Source organism: Neoarius graeffei, chromosome 11 (assembly GCF_027579695.1).
Source record: "Neoarius graeffei isolate fNeoGra1 chromosome 11, fNeoGra1.pri, whole genome shotgun sequence".
Classification (NCBI taxonomy): Eukaryota; Metazoa; Chordata; class Actinopteri; order Siluriformes; family Ariidae; genus Neoarius; species Neoarius graeffei.
This window is the reverse complement of record NC_083579.1, coordinates 19,888,405-19,909,763: the sequence shown is the minus strand read 5'-3', so window position 1 is coordinate 19,909,763 and position 21,359 is coordinate 19,888,405. Positions and strand designations below refer to the sequence as shown.

General features: G+C 46.2%; 1 protein-coding gene and 1 long non-coding RNA gene across 16 annotated transcripts in view; one reads left to right on the top strand and one right to left on the bottom strand.

Moving 5' to 3' along the window:
- Positions 1 to 21,359, bottom strand: part of LOC132894166 (uncharacterized) — a 29,962-nt gene that overhangs the window by 1,650 nt on the left and 6,953 nt on the right. The gene's annotated exons all lie outside the window — the stretch shown is intronic.
- Positions 10,402 to 21,359, top strand: part of gphna (gephyrin a) — a 471,572-nt gene continuing 460,614 nt past the window's right edge. For 4 of the 15 annotated variants that reach the window (XR_009655626.1, XM_060933582.1, XM_060933599.1 and 1 more), the window contains exon 1: positions 10,403 to 10,775. Coding sequence is in view for 14 of the 15 variants with exons in the window: in XM_060933582.1 (XP_060789565.1) it covers positions 10,562 to 10,775 (214 nt within the window). In the remaining variant the exon portion in view is untranslated. Of the gene's footprint in view, positions 10,776 to 21,359 lie in introns of all 15 variants that reach the window. The other 11 variants (XM_060933583.1, XM_060933580.1, XM_060933581.1 and 8 more) reach the window with 5 other exon arrangements.

Below are 21,359 nucleotides of genomic sequence, written 5' to 3'. Positions count from 1 at the left end.
TAAGGTGATCAATGGAATGCTGATTCTCTCTGTCCTCCTGTGAGCCACTGAAAACAGCTGGGTTTTGGTGTGCATTCAGACTCCTTCAAGACAACACCTTACTGGATAGAACGAACCTCACCACGGACCAGATTTGCACCCTGCTTGACCTCTGCCTGACTACCACTTATTTCCAGTTTAATGAAAGTTTCTACAGACAGAAGCATGGATGTGCCATGGGCTCACCGGTGTCCGCTATTGTGGCCAATCTTTACATGGAGGAAGTGGAACATAAAGCTTTGACCACTTTTTCAGGAGTTGCTCCCAGCCACTGGTTCAGATATGTGGATGACACCTGGGTTAAAATCAAAGCCCATGAAGTGGAAGCCTTCTCTAAACACATCAATGCAGTGGATATCAACATCAATTTCACTCGGGAGGACGTAAGTGGGAATAATCTAGCCTTCTTGGATTGTGATGTACACATTAGACAAGACAGAAGCCTTAGCATCGAGGTCTACTGGAAACCCACACACACGGACCAGTACCTACTCTTCGATTCTCACCACCCACTGGAACACAAATTGGGGGTCATTAGGACCTTGCAACACAGGGCTCAGAACATCCCTACAACAGTAGAGGGAAAAGAGAAGGAGCAGAATCACATCAGGAAAGCACTTCAGAACTGTAGGTATCCCAACTGGTCTTTCTTCAAGAGCAGGAAAAGGAACATAATGGACAAGGAGGATAACAGGAACAAACGCAAGAACATTGTCATTCCCTACATTTCTGGTCTATCTGAGAAACTCAGGAGGATCTTCTACAAACACAACATTCCGGTACGTTTCAGACCCAGTAACACCCTGAAGCAGAAATTGGTCCACCCTAAGGACAGAATACCCAGACACAAACAGGACAACGTGGTGTATGCAATTCAGTGCAGTGAGCAATGCACGGACTCGTATATTGGTGAAACCAAGCAACCGCTTCACAGGCGTATGGCTCAACACAGGAGAGCCAGTTCCTCAGGCCAGGACTCTGCTGTCTACCTTCATCTTAACAACAAAGGACACTCATTTCAGGATTCCAACATACGCATTTTAGCCAGAGAGGATCGTTGGTATGAGCGAGGAGTTAGGCTACATCCACACGACAACGGCAACGAGATGTTATTTAAAAATATATCGCGTCCAAATAGGCAACAATCAGTAAAATATCGGGTCCATATGGTAACGCAACGCTTGCTGAAAACGATGCAATACACATGCCACACCTCTAGGGGCGCTGTAAGACGGTCCCTTCGGAGACACCAGAACAACCCATACGAAAAAGAACAGTAAAGAACTTATAAGAGTTTACCACTGTCTTAGTAGTAAATCCTTATAAGGATTTATAAATAAATATGCCATGTATGATTTACTCCTGAAAGTGGCCCATTTTGCATTTTCCTCATACAAATTTTTTATGAAAATCTAGTATGTATGAAGTGAACATTGTGCATGGTTTTTACAGATAATGTGTATGATGAATTACACCGTCTTTGTATGCTTCACGTAATGTTTGTAGTTTTAAATTATATTTTACAGTTTAAAATGTATATGCCTTTTATATGTAAATCCAACACAAACATATGTGGATTTACATATAAAAGGCATATACATTTTAAATTGTAAAATATAATTTAAAACTACAAACATTACGTGAAGCATACAAAGACGGTGTAATTCATCATACACATTATCTGTAAAAACCATGCACAATGTTCACTTCATACATACTAGATTTTCATAAAAAATTTGTATGAGGAAAATGCAAAATGGGCCACTTTCAGGAGTAAATCATACATGGCATATATATTTATTTATAAATCCTTATAAGGATTTATCCTTATATTTATAAGGATTTACTACTAAGACAGTGGTAAACTCATAAGTTCTTTACTGTTCTTTTTCGTATGGGAATAGAAGAAGTAAGGACGCATGCGCATAAACTATTATGCGCGAGACTTCATATTAGCCACAAAGTCAGGAAAATCTGTTCGGAAAATTACATTATAATGACCAAATACAATGAAAAGTATTTTTCCAGTCTCACCTGTAAGGTAATCCCATGTGATCTCGTTTGGACGGTAAACCTGTTGGTACAGTTAAACGCAGCTAATCTTTATTCTCCGCTTTGACCTTTCCAATATGGCGGCGAAGATGACGTACGCGGAAGGCGGCGTCTTTAATGGTCCGGAATAAATTGAATACTACACGTTGATGGATTAATTTGTTGTTTCTCACCTGTGAAAGGTAATCCCATGTGATCTCGTTTGGACGGTAAACCTGTTGGTATAGTTAAACGCAGCTAATCTTTATTCTCCACTTTGACCTTTCCAATATGGCGGCGAGGATGACGTACACGGAAGGCGGCGTCTTTAATGGTCCGGAATAAATTGAATGATACACGTTGATGGATTAATTTGCTTTTTTGAGGAATGTATTCTAGGACTTAAACCATCATCTGAAGAGGTGAGATCGCTCTTTTTCCCCCTAGTTTTGCTGGTGGGATTGACTCTGCCCTAAGGGCTATTCTCTCTCTCTCTCTCTCTCTCTCTCTCTCTCTCTCTCTCTCTCACTTTGCACCATTACACAATAAATATTCACAGTGAAAATATTTTGTAAGCGCGTTTCATGAACCAAGTTATAGGATTTGTTGACAACTCGCATCGCATCGCAATGAGATCATTGGCACTACTGGTGTTAAGAATCAGACCATTTCATAAATGAATATTTTGCTGTAGAGCTGCAGTGTTTGTACAATTGCATGTTTTTGCTTCACTATTACTGTCACTATTCTGCTTCTTGCATTACTACTGTGAACTAACACTGAACATAATAATAATAATAATAATAATAATAATAATAATAATAATATCCAAGCTCGTGTTTCACTCTCACTAGTGCTCTGTAAGGCTTTTTCCTGGTGATATTCGTTACACTTCTACCCGGCGTGAAGCACTCACAGTCATGTGGTTGTGACGTCATCGTAAACAAATCCGTTTTACTCATCCAGACGACTTCACAACGGCAACGTTGCCAGATCTTTCCACTCTGGAACCCGTTCTCAAAAAGATTGCGTTTTGGGCACCCAAAACGCCGGTGCCGTGTGGACGCCAGGCCTAAACGATAAGCAATTGTATCGGAGTCACCTGAATCCGTTGCCGTGTGGACAGGGCCTTAAAGAAGCCATTTTTGTCAACCTGGAACGGCCATCACTGAACAGAGGTGGGGGTCTAAGACATAATTTATCAGCCACCTACAATGCAGTCCTTGGCACACTTCCCAGACAACTGAATGCACACCAAAACCCAGCTGTTTTCAGTGGCTCACAGGCGGACAGAGAGAATCAGCATTCCATTGATCACCTTAACGGGCAATCCATTGATCACCCTAACGACTCTCGAGGCCATTCACATTCAGCCCCCAGTGACCCACACCAACAGGATGACTCAGTGACACCTTAGATGAGCTTTTCATCCATGAGAGGATAAATACCTGATACTCCCTACCAGTCAGACAGAACTGAAGAAGCCTTTCGGGTGAGAGGTGAAACGTCTTCAAGAATCTTCAAGCAAGTCCAGTTGCTCTCTTTTACCACCCATAGTTACAACAACTCATCGCACGCAAGTGAATCTGAGCGTGAGCAGAGAAATGTTAGTGTAGCTGCTCGAAAGTGGAGGAGGTGACGTCAGCCCCATTGCCACCTCACAATGTCTAGCTTTTGCTCAGCCTTATTCTTTTGTTATATGCCCTCAAAATTAACCCTAGGTCACGTTAAATTAAATGTTCAACTAAACAATGAAATAAGCTTAGCCTAATGGGGGTATTCTTGGTTGATGATGAATTGTTTGCGGTATTTGCTCCCTCCCCAGACACAATAGACATAAGGAAATTCTTTACAAAGAAGCGGAAAGTAAGTCAAAATTTCCCCACAGGACAGGGTTTTTTGGTCCCAATTTTTGTCCTAATTTTTTGTTAGTGCAGTTAGCTGGCTAGTCAATGTTAGATGTATCAGCTAGCTTATTGTTAGTGGTCATTTAATTCAAACCCAGTAGGCCTGCCTTACTGTAATGCCAAGAATGAGGTCAAGTCTGCTCTGATGATATTTATTGATTCCCTGTTGTGATTTGAAGAACTTGTTTTGTCTGGTCTTTGCCAGTTTTCTGGAAAGTAACATGGGAAATCAGTGTATGGGGAAGGAATAGTAGAAAGGACAGCAATGGAGAGAGATGGATGTTATTCCAGGTAGATTGTGAAGGAAAGGGGGATAAGTTATGAAGTGGTAGAAATTGTGGTGGCACCAATGTCAGGAGTTATATCTATAAATCTATTTGTTATACTAATCTGTAAATGTTACTGTAGTACCACCATTGCATGTAGGTTGACAAAACTGCACTTGTTCATTATGTGAAGTTCTATTTTATGTGTCATTTTGTGTGAAAAAAGTAAAATGCACCCACTAAAGTCACGGTGAACAAAATTGCACCTGTTCATTCTGTGAAGTTATTTTTTGTGTGTCACCATTGCTTGACAGTGTGATTCTGTGTTATGAAGTTTGCATGATGCCATGTCATGCCTGTTCATTGTGTGAAATTATGAATATTCTTATTTTTAAGCATACAGTTGAGTGTCACTATTGCTTGGCACAGTGGCATGTTGTGTTACATCTAAAACTAAATAAAAAAAGGAAACAGAATAAAAAGTAAAATGCACCCATAAAGTCATTCTCTAGCCGCTTTATCCTGTTCTACAGGGTCGCAGGCAAGTCATTGTTGATGATAAATTGTGTCACATTCATCTCATTATCTTAGGCAGAGCAGTGGGTTTAAAAACAGGCTGATGAGTATATGGACTAGTTGAATGAGGACTTATTGTTGAGTCTCGAAAATAGTCATTGAATTAAGTGACTTTTGAAGGTAAAATTACGTGTTTAACAACCTGTTAAAAATACACCAGAATGCAGGAAATGGCATCTAATTAATTAAAAATTTTCTGGGGGACGCCCCGCCCCATTAAAAAAATGCTTCTGATGCCCCTGCTTCTGGTTCATGTTTTTTTGCACGAAGGGTTATTTCTGGTTCATGGTTTCTTGCACTAAGGGTTTTTTCTTGTTCATGGTTCTTTGCACTAGTGTTTTTGTTTTTGTCAAGTTGTTTGTCTCATTTTGTCCGGACTATTTTTGCCGTTTTTGCCACGCCCTTTCTTCCCTGAATTAAATCATATTATTTATTGGATTACTGTCTGTGTTCTGCTCTTGGATTCTAACTTCACCACACCTCCATCGATCCTAACCAACGCACATCGATAAACTGGAAAAGAGACGTCAGAGACATAAAACTTCTATGCTAGCGAGCAACTTTGACAATTTGTAAACAAACATGGCTGCCAGGTTTGCTTCGTGAAAAGCAGAAGATTTTGACAGAATTTTGAAAGAGAAAGACGTGTTGAACACCAGAAAGGCGACCAAAATTTTATTAGATATTCTTCATGCATATTTACAAGAGAAAAACAGGGGTTTTTGGAGTTGGACCATTTTTATTGTTAGAACTTTGACTTTTTACATGTACATTGAATCAGCATTAGATATTGGTAATTATACATATGGGATGCTTTTTCCATGGAATAAAAACATGTATTCTATTCCTTTATAGAATTTTTTTATAGTATACTATTTTATATTTCTTTATAGACTTCATTAATTTGGTTTGATAGTATGCAATATTGTCACCTTATTTATCCTATGTGCATTACTTCACTCTACCCAATGGAGAATGAGCGTTGAATATGGTTTACGATATTGCATTGTTGTCAAGACATGTCAGCACACGTCGGAGCTGATGCAAATATCCAATGAGAGAGTTTTCTGCTGCGCATGCACAGACGCTTTTCTTTGTTCACTGGGAAAGAGAAAGACTAGGCTAATCCAATGCTAGGATTAGCTACACTAAGAGAAAGACATGTTGAACACCCAAAAGGCTACCAAAACTTCATTAGCTTTTTTTCACACACATTTACAAGCAGTGGCGAACCATTACTATTAGAGCTGGGACTTCAGCTCAGCCAAAACTTGACCAGACACACCAAAAAAGCAACAGGGCAAAGGATTTTGTCAGGGATTTGTGGCAGGGTGCCAGGTAGCTCTGTTGTATGTAGCTGTCGATGTTAAAAGTAACTCAGTAAATTACACAGGGAAATGAATACTTAAGTATTAGTGAAAAAATACTATGGCAGGCATGTGTGGAAGAAGAGTCTGGAGACAGAAATCTTAGTTTCTCGGTTGTTAGCCTGCGATACTTGCTTGCGATAGCACTGTGTAGCAGGGGTGGAGCTAAAGGGGGTAGGTGGGGCCCTCGCCCCTGGGCCTTGGGCCCTCGCCCTAGCCATATAGAGCCCCACCCTTTGACATTCAGGCCCTCCCAATAAATGTGCCTTACACGATTGCATTGGAAATTCCTTGAAACCTACAAGTTTTCACATGATTACACACTAGTTGACCTATATATCTCTCATTTTCATCTCTCTGATCATCTCTCTGATCATTCCATTCTTCTGGATAGACTAGAAAATGTTGTGGGAGTTTAGGGAATGGCCCTCTCCTGGCTCAGGTCTTATCTAACTGATCGTTATCAGTATGTTGATATAAATGGTGATATTTCTAGACGTACCAAGGTAAAGTTTGGTGTTCCACAAGGTTCTGTCTTGGGTCCACTGCTTTTTTCTCTATATATGTTACCTCTGGGCGATATTATTCATAAACATTGTATTAGTTTCCACTGTTATGCTGATGACACACAGTTGTATGTCTCTGCAAAACCTGATGAAAGACACCAGCTTAATAGAATTGAGGAATGTGTTAAGGACATTAGACACTGGATGCTTATTAATTTCCTTCTGCTTAACTCTGACAAGACTGAAGTACTTGTGCTAGGACCACATGCAGCTAGAAGTAAGTTTTCTGATTACACAGTGACTCTGGATGGCCTTTCTGTTTCTTCACGTGCAGCAGTAAAAGACCTCGGAGTGATTATTGACCCCAGTCTTTCATTCGAAACTCACATTGATAACATCACCCGGATAGCTTTCTTTCATCTCAGAAATATTGCAAAGATAAGAAATTTAATGTCATTGCATGATGCAGAAAAACTAGTCCATGCTTTCGTTACCTCCAGGTTGGATTATTGTAATGCCTACTGTCTGGATGTTCCAATAAGTGCATAAACAAGCTCCAGTTAGTTCAAAATGCAGCAGCAAGAGTCCTTACTAGAACTAGAAAATATGACCACATCACGCCTGTCTTATCCACACTGCATTGGCTCCCAATCAAATTTCGTATTGATTATAAAATACTACTATTGACCTTTAAAGCACTGAATGGTCTCGCACCACAGTACCTGAGTGAACTTCTGCTCCTCTATGACCCGCCACGCCTACTTAGATCAAAAGGTGCAGGCTATCTGCTGGTACCTCGTATAGTGAAGGCTACATCAGGGGGCAGAGCCTTTTCTTACAAAGCCCCACAGTTATGAAACAGCCTTCCAAGTAGTGTTCGGGAATCAGACACAGTCTCAGCATTTAAGTCTAGGCTGAAAACATATCTGTTTAGTCAAGCCTTTTGTTAATGGTGTTTATGAGGTAAAGGAGTAGATCTGGAGGGTCCTCAGACAGAGTGTTTTGGTAAACTGGGATGTATGGATGCTGTCAGTCCCCACTCGCTTGCTCACTCGAGTTTGTTGACGGTGTAGTGGCTGGCTGCTTTATGTCCCGGGGCTCCCTCATGCCTGTGTTACCTTCTGGCTCTCTCCTTTTAGTTATGCTGTCATAGTTAGTTGCCGGAGTCTCTGCTTGTACTCGGTGTAATATGTATACTGCTCCTACTTATTCAGGTGACATTGGGCATACCTAACAACCTGTGTTTTCTTTCCCTCCCCCCCACCCCAAATCTGTCCCTCTGAGTTACATGGAGTCAACAGGAAATCTTTTGGTGGAGAGGGTGGAGACCTCGACTGGCTATCGTAGCCTGCAGGGAATCGGCCGTCAGACATTCTGTCGCATGTCCCAGACCTGGTGAAATGTAACTGAATTGTCTTGGCCAGCCCTAAGGGTCCCATCTGCATCTCATCATTGCTGAGGAGTGTGCTCCCATCACCCAATCAAGCATCCAGCCAGAGCAGGTCATGATATATTTTTTACCATATTAACATGCCATTGTTGTGTGTTATGCCTGATGTAAAGACTCTCGTCTCTGCGAGCCTACCACACAGATTTAATACTTGTCATTTTTAGGGCATACCTAACAACCTGTGTTTTCTTTCTCTCTCTTCCCCCCCCCAATCTGTCCGTCTGAGTTACATGTTGATCCTGGGATTGAGATGCTGGCCTCTTCTGCCCCTCGGACCTGCTTGATCCATCCTGGTGCCCTGTGTCTGGTCGGAGTTTTATCGCACCGCTCCTGTGAAGGACAGCCCCATGAGGACAGTTGAGGGTTATACCTGTTAAAACTGTTAATATTATAGTCAGGCTGTCTGTTGTTGCCCAAATGAGGATGGGTTCCCTTTTGAGTCTGGTTCCTCTCGAGGTTTCTTCCTCATGTCGTCTGAGGGAGTTTTTCCTTGCCACCATCGCCACAGGCTTGCTCATTGTGGATAGATTAGGGATAAAATTTGCTCATGTTTTAAGTCGTTCAAATTCTGTAAAGCTGCTTTGCGACAATGTTTATTGTTAAAAGCGCTATACAAATAAACTTGATTTGATTTGATTCATTTTTGCTACACATTCTGATCATGGACTTGTCCAGGGTGTACCCCGCCTTTCGCCCGTAGTCAGCTGGGATAGGCTCCAGCTTGCCTGCGACCCTGTAGAACAGGATAAAGCGGCTAGAGATGATGAGATGAGATTCTGATCATGGTTAAAAAAAATAAAATTAAAAAAACCCTGTGAAATCCCTAAACAAACTTAAAATATAATACATTGTAATGTTTTCAAGCTAAACTAAGCTGTTCCTTTTGTATTTAATTGTTTATCATTTGAGGAATTTGCAAAAAAAAACTGCAATGCACGATGGGTAGGATCTAAAGGCCGCCTAATGTCCTCATTCATCTGACGACATACAACAAGACCTTGAAACGCCTCTGCCCAACCCGCTGGTCCTCCCGCTACGATGCACTTCTTGCGTTAAAGTACAGATATGGAGATGTCATTAAAGCTCTCGACAAGCTCTCACAAGCGAGAAAACAAATGAACGAGATGAGGCAGATGCACTTAAAAAGGCCATTACTAAATTTCAGTTCATATTTTTAATCAGCCTTCAGACAAAGATTTTGGAGTGCACTAATGCCATCTCAAAGTTACTGCAGGAGTATGGAATCAATTTTGTGCCAAAATGTTCATACAATACTTTTGAAATATCAAACAAAAACGACAAATCAAAATACAAAAAAAGTCAATTTTTTTAGACTGGCAAACAAATTATTCGTGTAATCGTGCAAAATATCAGTCTATTACTCTTCAGAAACCTTTTATTTTTGTTCCACGTCTTTCTCAGTTTTGTTTGATGTAATTTATTTTGGTTGCGATTCCAGCTTTCTCGTTTGCGCTCCCTGACTTTTTGCTTGCAGTTTTGGCACAAACTTCACATGTGGGTGGGTCCAGGAATGCATTCCCATTGGGTAACTTGTGTTTGACTGACAGCTACGCTCAGCCATTCCCTACTCGGATTCTGGCGGACTGTTTGACGAGTGACCGATCCATTGACGGTAAACAAGGACTTCAGTGGCGACTATGATATTGAATTAATTCAACAAAGCGTAAATTCAATATCATAGTCGCCACTGAAGTCCACTCGATCCTTGTTTACCGTCAATGGATTGGTCACTCGTCAAACAGTCCGCCAAAATCCAAGTAGGAAATGGCCGCAACAGCCTCTGGGGGAATGGCTGAGCGTAGCTGTCAGTCAAACACAAGTTACCCAATGGGAATGCATTCCTGGACAGCCCACCCACACGTGAAATTTGTGCCAAAACTGCAAGCAAAAAGTCAGGGAGCGCAAACGAGAAAGCTGGAATCGCAACCAAAATAAATTACGTCAAACAAAACTGAGAAAGACGCGGAACAAAAATAAAAGGTTTCTGAAGAGTAATAGACTGATATTTTGCACGATTACATGAATAATTTGTTTGCCAGTCTAAAAAAATTGACTTTTTTTGTTTTTTGATTTGTCGTTTTTGTTTGATATTTCAAAAGTATTGTATGAACATTTTGGCACAAAATTGATTCCATACAGGAGAAGACCATTGATCTCCTCAAAGCATTTGCATTATTGCAGAATGCTGTATGAACTCTACAGGAGTATAGAGATCTTGTAGTCACGTGACCGTAAAGTACACAACCGCCATCGTGTCGGTCAAAAACACCGCTGAATACTGCTGCACTCGTGTACAGAATGGATCAATTTCAACCGACGGACTACACGGCTCATTTTTCTAATGAACAGATAACTAGATATATGTCTAAAATAAACGATCTACAGATTTGTGACCCTTATGGCTTTCCGGATGGAGTTTTCACGACCGGATTTTGAACTGCCAGCGGAATACCCGGACGTGTATGATTACCTCATCAACTTTCCCTCGCTGTTCAGTGGTGAAGCACTGCGTGCTTATAAATCTCTGGACAGTTTTCTTTACAGAAATTCAGGATTTGTCAGCGACTCAGATGTGGCATCTTGTAAGCAAGAAAGTGATCCTCACTGGATGGGTAAGTCACTTAAGTATTGAGTATAGCACTGACCAGCCGATTATAGAATAAGGTAATTCCAAATCGTCCGTGTTGTTTACATGGATCTGGCGTTGGAGAGGTAGAGGCTTGGCAGTGGAGGTTTGAGTAGCTGTTTTCTGAGCTTAGTCAACAGGCCGGCTCTGCCTGTAGCCTCGCTTTTGCTTCGGCTCCCGGCGCTGCCTCCTTTGCTTTGCTTCCGATAGCAATCCACGGAGACCCCGCTGGTCTCGCAATCTGGTCTCGTCCGGAATGTTTTTTTTTTTCTCGTCCGGAATGTTTTTTTTTTTTTTTCTCGTACGGAATGTTGTGCATGCGATGGAAATCGCTACAAACCGTCATTTTCTGCTGGAAACCAATGTCCAGTAAGTCCATACGGTTGTAGTGGATATTGATGTCTGGTACAGACGAACAACACGCAAAAATACACACAAAAAACATAAAAACCGTGCACAGGTAGGGAGAGCTTGTAGCCGCAGCCGTTGTAGTAGAATTGTATATAGTAGGGTTTTCCAGAAGAAAAGGTAGAAGTAAAAGCAGAAGTAGAACCAGAAGTAGAAGGCGGAATATGGCGTTTGACCGACACGATGGCGTCTGTCACAATCTGGATCGGCTGTGACGTCACATGCAAGATCTCTACAGGGAGCAGTTTGATGAGGCAAAGGCTTCCACTCTGGCATTGGCTGTGAAATGGGGCAGTCAAACGCAATTTGTAGCCACCAGGTTGAAAAAAGTGAAGCGTCACTTTGATCACCTGAGCGAAGACAGTCGGCTTTCCAATGCAGAACATTATTTTCAGGTGAATGTGTTCCATGCATGCCTTGACGTAATCATTCAGCAGCTGTCACAAAGGTTTGTCAGTTTAAATCGGACTGCTCATTTGCTTGAGGCTATTCATCCAAATATGCTCCAGCATGCCAAGGACGAGGAGCTATACGAAGTGGCCCGCTGACTGTGTGATCACTATAGTTGGGATATCGACTCCAGCTTTCCTGGTCAACTAGTATCATTTAGGGCTTGTTTCAAGGAGCAGATAGTGAGACACACATCTGTGCTTAGCCTGGCCAGGTTGCTGGTAGTAGATCATCCAGCAGTAACTTCTACATTTACTGAGGTGTGCAGGGCCTTCTTGCTTTTTCTCACTCTCCCCGTCTCAGTTGCGACAGCAGAGCGCTCTTTCTCCAAATTAAAATTGATAAAAAATTATCTCAGGAGCATAATGGGTCAAGAGAGACTCTGTGGATTGGCCATTTTATCAACTGAGAATGAGCGAGCAAGAGCGCTTAACAAATAGTCCCTCAAATAGTCGCCGACTTTGTCCGCAAGGCTCATCGAATGCCTTTTTAATGATGAACGCAGGTTTCCATGTCGGCTTTGTAGTTGAAGACGTGCTTACACAATGAGGGTGTATCAATCATGATTGCTGGATTTTTGTTGTTGTTTAGTGTCAATATGGAACATAATAAAAAATGAATGGAAAATACAGGCTATGTCGGCCTATAAAAAAAATGAAAAATAAAATAATAATTAAAAAAAAACCTTTAAGCAAGTTCTGTTCTAATATAGCCTGATTATATGCCGCAGGCCTTCTGTTTGTTTGCAATTTCGCCATGGCTAGGTCCAAAGACTACGTTCTTAAAAACTGCTTTTTGTTCGATATAGCCTGAGTAGGCCTATATGATGCAAGCCTTCTAATTTGTTTGTTTGCAATTTCACCATGTGGGGGGGGGGCTGATTGGTGTTTTGCCCCGGGGCCTTGTGTGCAGTTGTTCCGCCACTGCTGTGTAGTATGTCCCTGATGTGGGTGGAATACTGAAGCACGGCAGGCAGGAACTGATGTTAACATAGACTTTATTTTTTCACTTCATGCTTGCTTTTCAGCTTTACTACTCTTGTTTACTCACTTGCTCGCTCGCTCTCACACACACACACACACACACACACACGTGCTCTGGTCGAGAGATCCCCTTCTATCCTCCGTTGTCACTGCAACACACACACAACATTAATTGACAATAGGTGTACTGACTTTGCCACTCACCTTCCCTGGCCCCACCCTCCATCCACAAGCCGATGCTTGGCCATGCCCCCGCTGCCACACACTGGTTTGACCACTTTATTAGCATTTGCTAAAACTACTGATGAACGCTTCACCAGCTGGAAGGTGACTGCACTACTGTGCTGACAGCACCAACTCACGGTTAAGCTCACGTTGGCCTTTGAGAAGGTAGAGGGCGATACATTTTTGGTCCCTCTCACTATAAATCAAAATCTGATTGGTTAATTCATCTGTCACAGAGAAGCTCTCCACCCTTGGACTGATGTGTGTGTGTGTGTGTGTGTGTAGATTATATATATATATATATATATATATATACACACACACACACACACACACACAGGTGTGTGTAGGTGTATATATATATACACACGTGTGTGTGTCAATTCCCCCACATACCATATATATATATATAATATTTTCAAGATTCAAGGTTTTTATTTGTCCTATACACAATAACAGACACAGCGGTTTATTATTTTTATTATTGAGTAGTGAAATTCTTATTTTGCAACTGCCCGACCAAACTATGCCTACCAATATAAAAATGAATATATATATATATATATGAAATATAAAATATAAAGTGCATATGGAATGCAAAATATAAAGGTAGAGTGAAAAATGAAGATAACATTTAAAAAAAGAGAGAGACAAACAAAACAGTGTGCAAATATAGAGGTAAATATACTGTGCAATGTCTTTAAAAAAAAAGGAGAGGCAAACAAACAATGTGCAAACATAGAGGTAGGTAGATATACTGTGCAATGTCTTGTGCAAAATTGCTACTATTATCCGTGGTTCAAAGACTGATGGAAATATAGAGGTAGATGGTGATTATAATCCGTGGTTCAAAAGCCTGATGGCCTGAGGGTAAAAACTGTTTGTCACTCGTCTGATCCCGGGTTGCGCTCCCTCTCCTCTCTCTCTGCCTCCTTAAATAGGGAGCGATTACTGGGAAAACACACAAACACAGGTTAATTACAGTCAGGTGAAGCGATTCTGCCACTCACCTTCCCCGGCTCCACCCTCCTGTCACAGACCGGCGCTTGACCACGCCCCTGCTGCTACATAGGGTTTTCCAGAAGAAAAGGTAGAAGTAGAACCAGAAGTAGAAGGCGGAAATATGGCGTTTGACCGACAAGATATAAAATACCAATATATCTTGTGTGATCTTGACCGACAAGATCACCTGTCACAATCTGGATCGGCTGTGATGTCACATGCAAGTGCTCCATTCACGCTCCTACCATCTGGCAGACGCTACAGGAGTGTGAAAGCAAGGACTACTAAGTCCTTGCTTTCACACTCCTGTAGCGTCTGCCAGATGGTAGGAGCATGAATGGAGCACTTGCATGTGACATCACAGCCGATCCAGATTGTGACAGACGCCATCTTGTCGGTCAAACGCCATATTTCTGCCTTCTACTTCTGGTTCTACTTCTACCTTTTCTTCTGGAAAACCCTATGTGGCAGCAGGGGCGTGGTCAAGCACCGGTCTGTGACAGGAGGGTGGAGCCGGGGAAGGTGAGTGGCAGAATCGCTTCACCTGACTGTAATTAACCTGTGTTTGTGTGTTTTCCCAGTAACCGCTCCCTATTTAAGGAGGCAGAGAGAGAGGAGAGGGAGCGCAACCCGGGATCAGACGAGTGTGTGTGTGTGAATGAATGAGAGTACTTACACTGAAAAGTTGTAAAAATAAATCGCCTTGTCTGCCTCCAAACGTTGTCCTGCCGTCCTCTGTGCTCCACCCACACTCGATATGCGCTACAGTGGTGCTGAAACCCGGGATTAAGGTGGAGCACCAACACAGCAGCCCCATGGAATCCTCCCCGTTCGTGGACTTGGTCCACGCCCTCGCCACGGCTCAGCAGAGCCAGCACCAGGCACTTGTCACGCTCCGAAAGGAGCAGGAGCGCCGCTTTGAAGCCGTGGTGCTGGCCCAGCAGGAAGATCGAGAGGCGTTCTGGCGTCTCCTCGCGTCGGCGGGGTCCACCAGCGCCCCGGCCGCGGGCCCATCTCCCCTCACCTTGACCAAGATGGGCCCGCAGGACGACCCCGAGGCTTTCATCACATTATTTGAGCAGGTCGCCGATGCCTCGGGGTGGCCGATGGAGCAGCGCGCGGCGCGCCTCCTCCCCCTCCTGACGGGAGAGGCGCAGCTGGCCGCACTACAGCTCCCCGCCGACCGCAGGCTGGCCTACGCCGACCTTCACAGGGCTGTCCTCCAGCGCGTGGGGCGCACGCCGGAGCAGCAGCGCCAGCGCTTCCGCGCGCTGTGGATGGAGGAAGTCGGCAGCCCGTTTGCGTTCGGCCAGCAGCTCCGGGACGCCTGCTGGCGGTGGCTGAGGGCCGAAGATCGCGACGCCGAGGGAATCATCAACCAGGTGGCGCTGGAACAGTTTATCGCCCGCTTACCAGCTGGAACCGCGGAATGGGTCCAGTGCCACCGCCCGGCGTCGCTGGATCAGGCCGTAGGACTGGCGGAGGATCATCTGGCGGCTGTTCCGGCGGCAGGACAGCGGACGACATCATCTGCTTTCTCCTTTTCTCTCTCTCTCTTTCTCCCCCCCTCCTCCCGTGTCCCGTCCTCACCCCATTCCCCCACCGCGGAGGAGGGGGCCGGCTCCACCCCAGCCGGCCCGCCGCACCCGTGGTGCCCTCCCGTTTCTCCCTTCTGTGTCTGTCTCTCCCCCCCCCCCCCCCCTCAGGTGAGTGAGCCCCAGAACACAGCTGCAGAGGGAAGGCCCGGGCCGGTTTGCTGGTGCTGCAGGGAACCGGGCCACCTGCAGCAACAGTGTGCAGCGATGGAAGTGGGGGCGGTGGTGCGGATCCCCGACGCGCCAGAGGCTGCCCTCGATCGGGCTGGAGCGTATCGCATACCGGTAAGTGTACAAGGGGCTACATATCAGGCGTTGGTGGATTCAGGTTGCAATCAGACCTCGATCCGCCAAAGCCTGGTGCAAGACGAGGCATTGGGGGAGCACAAGGGGTGAAGGTGTTGTGTGTGCACGGGGATATTCACAGCTACCCGTTGGTGTCGGTCCACATACATTTCAGAGGGGAAAAAATCGATAGTGAAGGCGGCGGTTAATCCTCGCCTTACCCACTCTTTGATCTTGGGGACTGATTGGCCGGGATTTCGGGGTTTAATGGCACGCCTAGTAAAGAGTGGGTCCTGCCGGTTAACAGGGGAAGGTCCCGGTGTCACTTTGGCTGGAGCTGCAGTCGCAGAACCGTCTACGTCATCTCCGCGACAGAGTGAGGAGCCACCGGCCCCTCCTCTTTCTATTGGGGAATCCCTCGCGGATTTCCCACTGGAACAATCGCGAGACGAGACTCTGCGACACGCGTTTGACCAAGTGAGAGTAATCGATGGTCAGACGCTCCAGCCGGGCGCCACCCCGTCCTTCCCCTATTTTTCCATTTTGAAGGATAGGTTATACTGAGTGACGCAGGACACTCAGACGAAAGAGCGAGTCACCCAATTGTTAATTCCAAAGAGCTGCCGGGAGTTGGTATTTCAGGCGGCTCACTTTAATCCCATGGCTGGACACTTCGGGCAGGATAAGACACTCGCCCGGATAATGGCCCGATTCTATTGGCCGGGGATTCGCGGCGACGTCCGTAAGTGGTGTACGGCGTGCCGCGAATGCCAGTTAGTAAATCCAGCGGCCATTCCAAAAGCGCCCTTGCGCCCCCTACCATTAATCGAGACCCCGTTCGAAAGAATTGGGATGGATCTCATCGGGCCATTAGATCGGTCAACACGAGGGTACCGCTTTATATTGGTTCTGGTGGACTATGCAACGCGATACCCGGAAGCGGTGCCTCTTCGCAATATCTCAGCACGCAGTATTGCGGAGGCCCTCTTCCACGTCATCTCCCGGGTTGGAATCCCAAAAGAGATTCTGACTGACCAAGGCACCTCGTTTATGTCACGAACACTGAGCGAACTGTATGGGCTACTGGGTATTAAGCCGATCCGCACCAGTGTTTATCACCCACAGACGGACGGTTTAGTTGAACGGTTCAATCGCACCCTCAAGAATATTATCAAAAAATTCGGAAGTGAGGACGCACGTAACTGGGATAAGTGGCTCGAACCCTTGTTGTTTGCAGTGCGAGAGGTCCCCCAAGCCTCCACTGGGTTCTCCCCGTTTGAATTATTATATGGGCGTAAGCCGCGCGGCATCTTAGATGTACTGCAGGAAAATTGGGAGGAGGGACCTTCACCGAGCAAAAACGAAATTTAGTACGTTATGGATCTGCGCGCAAAACTCCACACGCTCACCCACCTAACTCAGGAGAATTTGCAGCAGGCCCAGGAACGGCAAGCCCACCTGTACAACAAGGGCACGCGCCTTAGAGAGTTCACTCCGGGAGATAAGGTACTCGTCCTGTTGCCCACGTTGAGCTCCAAATTAATCGCCAGGTGGCAAGGACCCTTTGAGGTCACACGGCGAGTCGGGGACGTCGACTATGAGGTTAGGCGAACGGACAGGGAGGGGGCACTACAGATCTACCACCTCAATCTGCTGAAACTCTGGAACGAGGAGGTCCCCGTGGTGTTGGTGTCGGTAGTTCCGGAGAAGGCGGAGCTGGGGCCGGAGGTCCAAAAAGGGTCATTGGCATCATGTACCTCTCCGGTCCCCTGTGGAGACCACCTCTCCCCGACCCAACTCACGGAGGTCGCCCAGTTGCAGGCCGAGTTTTCGGATGTGTTCTCGCCCCTGCCCGGTCGCACTAACCTCATAGAACACCACATAGAGACGCCCCCAGGGGTGGTAGTGCGTAGTCGCCCTTATAGACTACCCAAACACAAAAAAAAGGTGGTTCGGGAAGAACTTCAGGCCATGCTCGAAATGGGTATCGTCGAGGAGTCCCACAGTGACTGGAGCAGCCCGGTGGTCTTGGTTCCCAAGGCCGACGGCTCGGTCCGGTTCTGTGTGGACTATAGAAAAGTCAACGCGGTGTCTAAATTCGATGCGTACCCAATGCCTCGTATTGATGAGCTGCTCGATCAACTAGGCACGGCTCGCCACTGGATTTGACGAAGGGATATTGGCAGATCCCCTTGACTCCATTATCCCGGGAAAAAACAGCCTTTTCCACACCGTTCGGCTTACACCAGTTCGTCACACTTCCGTTTGGGCTGTTTGGGGCGCCCGCTATGTTTCAGCAGCTGATGGACCGGGTCCTCCGGCCCCACGCCACCTATGTGGCCGCTGACCTAGACGATATCATCATTTATAGTAATTATTGGCAGCAGCACCTACAACACCTGAGGGCCGTCCTTAGGTCGCTGAGGCGGGCGGGACTCACTGCCAACCCGAAGAAGTGTGTGATTGGGCGGGTGGAAGTACGGTATCTGGGCTTCCACTTGGGCAACGGGCAGGTGCGTCCCCAAATTAATAAGACAGCAGCGATTGAGGCCCAAGACCAAAAAGGGGGTGAGCCAGTTCCTGGGGCTGGCTGGCTACTATCGTAGGTTTATACCTAATTATTCGGACGTCACCAGCCTGCTGACTGACCTCACTAAAAAGGGGGCGCCATATCCGGTCCAGTGGACGGAGCAGTGCCAGCGGGCTTTCTCTGAGGTAAAGGCTGCACTGTGTGGGGGGCCACTTTTACACTCCCCTGACTTCTCTCTCCCTTTTTTGTTGCAGACCGATGCGTCGGACAGAGGGCTGGGGGCCGTTTTGTCCCAGCAGGTGGAGGGGGAGGACCGCCCAGTCTTATACATCAGCCGGAAGCTGTCAGTGCGTGAGGGGCGATACAGCACAATTGAGAAGGAGTGCCTGGCGATCAAGTGGGCGGTCCTCGCCCTCCGTTACTACCTGCTGGGGCACTCTTTCACCCTCTGTTCGGACCACGCGCCCCTCCAGTGGCTCCACCGCATGAAGGATGCCAACGCGCGGATCACCCGTTGGTATCTGGCACTCCAACCCTTCAACTTCAAGGTGGTCCACAGGCCGGGGGCGCAGATGGTCGTGGCGGACTTCCTCTCCCGTCAAGGGGGGGGGGGGGAGTCGGCTGCGGGCCGGACGGGCGCCCGGCCTGAGTCGGGCGGTGAGGGTATGTGGCAGCGGGGGCGTGGTCAAGCGCCGGTCTGTGACAGGAGGGTGGAGCCGGGGAAGGTGAGTGGCAGAATCGCTTCACCTGACTGTAATTAACCTGTGTTTGTGTGTTTTCCCAGTAACCACTCCCTATTTAAGGAGGCAGAGAGAGAGGAGAGGGAGCGCAACCCGGGATCAGACGAGTGTGTGTGTGAATGAATGAGAGTACTTACACTGAAAAGTTGTAAAAATAAATCGCCTTGTCTGCCTCCAAACGTTGTCCTGCCGTCCTCTGTGCTCCACCCACACTCGATACGCGCTACACCCTACTATATGCAATTCTACTACAATGGCTGCGGCTACAAGCTCTCCCTACCTGTGCACATTTTTTATGTTTTTTGTGTGTATTTTTGCGTGTTGTTCGTCTGTACCGGACTTCAATATCCACTACAACCGTATGGACTTACTGGACATTGGTTTCCAGCAGAAAATGACGGTTAGTAGTGATTTCCATCGCATGCACAACATTCCAGACGAGATAGCGAGACCAGCAGGGTCTCCGTGGATTGTTATCGGAAGCAAAGCGAAGGAGGCGGCGTCGGGAGCGGAAGCAAAAGCGAGGCTGCAGAGCTGGCCTGTTGACTAAGCTCAGAAAACAGCCACTCAAATCTCCACTGCTAAGCCTCTACCTCTCCAACGCCAGATCCATGGTACACAAGACGGACGATTTGGAATTACAGCTGGAATTACCTTATTCTATTCTATAATCAGCTGGTCAGTGCTATACTAGATACTGATATAAATAGTGTTAGTACTCAATACTTAAGTGACTTACCCGTCCAATGAGGGTATTGTGTCTGGGATGTCCTTTTTGATGTATGACATGACTATCCTCTCAAAACACTTCATTACAACTGAAGTGAGTGCAATTGGGCGATAGTCATTCAGGCATGTTGTATTGTTTTTCTTTGGGAGGGGCACTATGGTGGTGGTCTTGAAGCATGTGGGCACAGAAGACATGGAGAGGGACAGGTTGAAAAAAAAGATATATATATATATATATATATATATATATATATATATAAAAATCTCCTTCTCACCCCCGGGGGGGGGGTATCCATGTCATCCTCAAGCTCGGGTCCTCTACCAGAGGCCTGGGAGTTTGAGGGTTCTGCGCAGTATCTTCGATGTTCCTAGGACTGCGCTCTTCTGGACTGAGGCTTCAGATGTTGTTCCTGGGATTTGCTGGAGCCACTCTCCCAGTTTGGGGGTTACTGCCCCAAGTGCCCCCACTACCACGGGGACCACGCAACCCTTGACCTTCCACATCCGTTCCAGCTGCTCCTTCAACCCTTGATACTTCTCAAGTTTCTCATGTTCCTTCTTCCTGATGTTGGCGTCAGCTGGGATCGCCACATCTATCACCACCACCCTCTTCTGCTCTTTGTCCATCACCACTATGTCCGGTTGGTTAGCCAGGATCTGTTTGTCAGTCTGGAAGCTGAAGTCCCACAGAACCTTGGCCCTGTTGTTCTCAGCCACCTTCTGTGGTATGGCCCATTGGGACTTGGGTACTTCTATTCCATACTGGTTGCAGATGTTCCTGTATACTATCCCAGCCACTTGGTTGTGCCTCTCCATGTACGCTGATCCAGCTAGCATCTTACACCCTGCTACTATGTGCTGGACTGTTTCAGGGGCTTCTTTGCACAGTCTGCATCTTGGGTCTGATCTACTCTGGTAGATCCTGGCCTCTATGGCTCTTGTGCTTATGGCCTGTTCTTGTGCTGCCATGATTAGTGCCTCTGTGCTGTCTGTCAGTCCTGCATTATCCAGCCACTGGTAGGATTTCTTGATATATATATATATATATATATACACACACACACACACACACACACACGTGTGTGTATATATATATATACACATGTGTGTGTCAATTCCCCCCCACATACCATACATCTCATCTCATTATCTCTAGCCGCTTTATCCTGTTCTACAGGGTCGCAGGCAAGCTGGAGCCTATCCCAGCTGACTACAGGCGAAAGGCAGGGTACACCCTGGACAAGTCGCCAGGTCATCACAAGGCTGACACATAGACACAAACAACCATTCACATTCACACCTACGGTCAATTTAGAGTCACCAGTTAACCTAACCTGCATGTCTTTGGACTGTGGGGGAAACCAGAGCACCCGGAGGAAACCCACGTGGATACGGGGAGAACATGCAAACTCTGCACAGAAAGGCCTCACCCGCCACGGGGCTCGAACCCGGACATGCAAACTCTGCACAGAAAGGCCTCACCCGCCACGGGGCTCGAACCCGGACATGCAAACTCTGCACAGAAAGGCCTCACCCGCCACGGGGCTCGAACCCGGACCTTCTTGCTGTGAGGCGACAGCGCTAACCACTACGCCACCGTGCCACCCCGTACCATATATATAT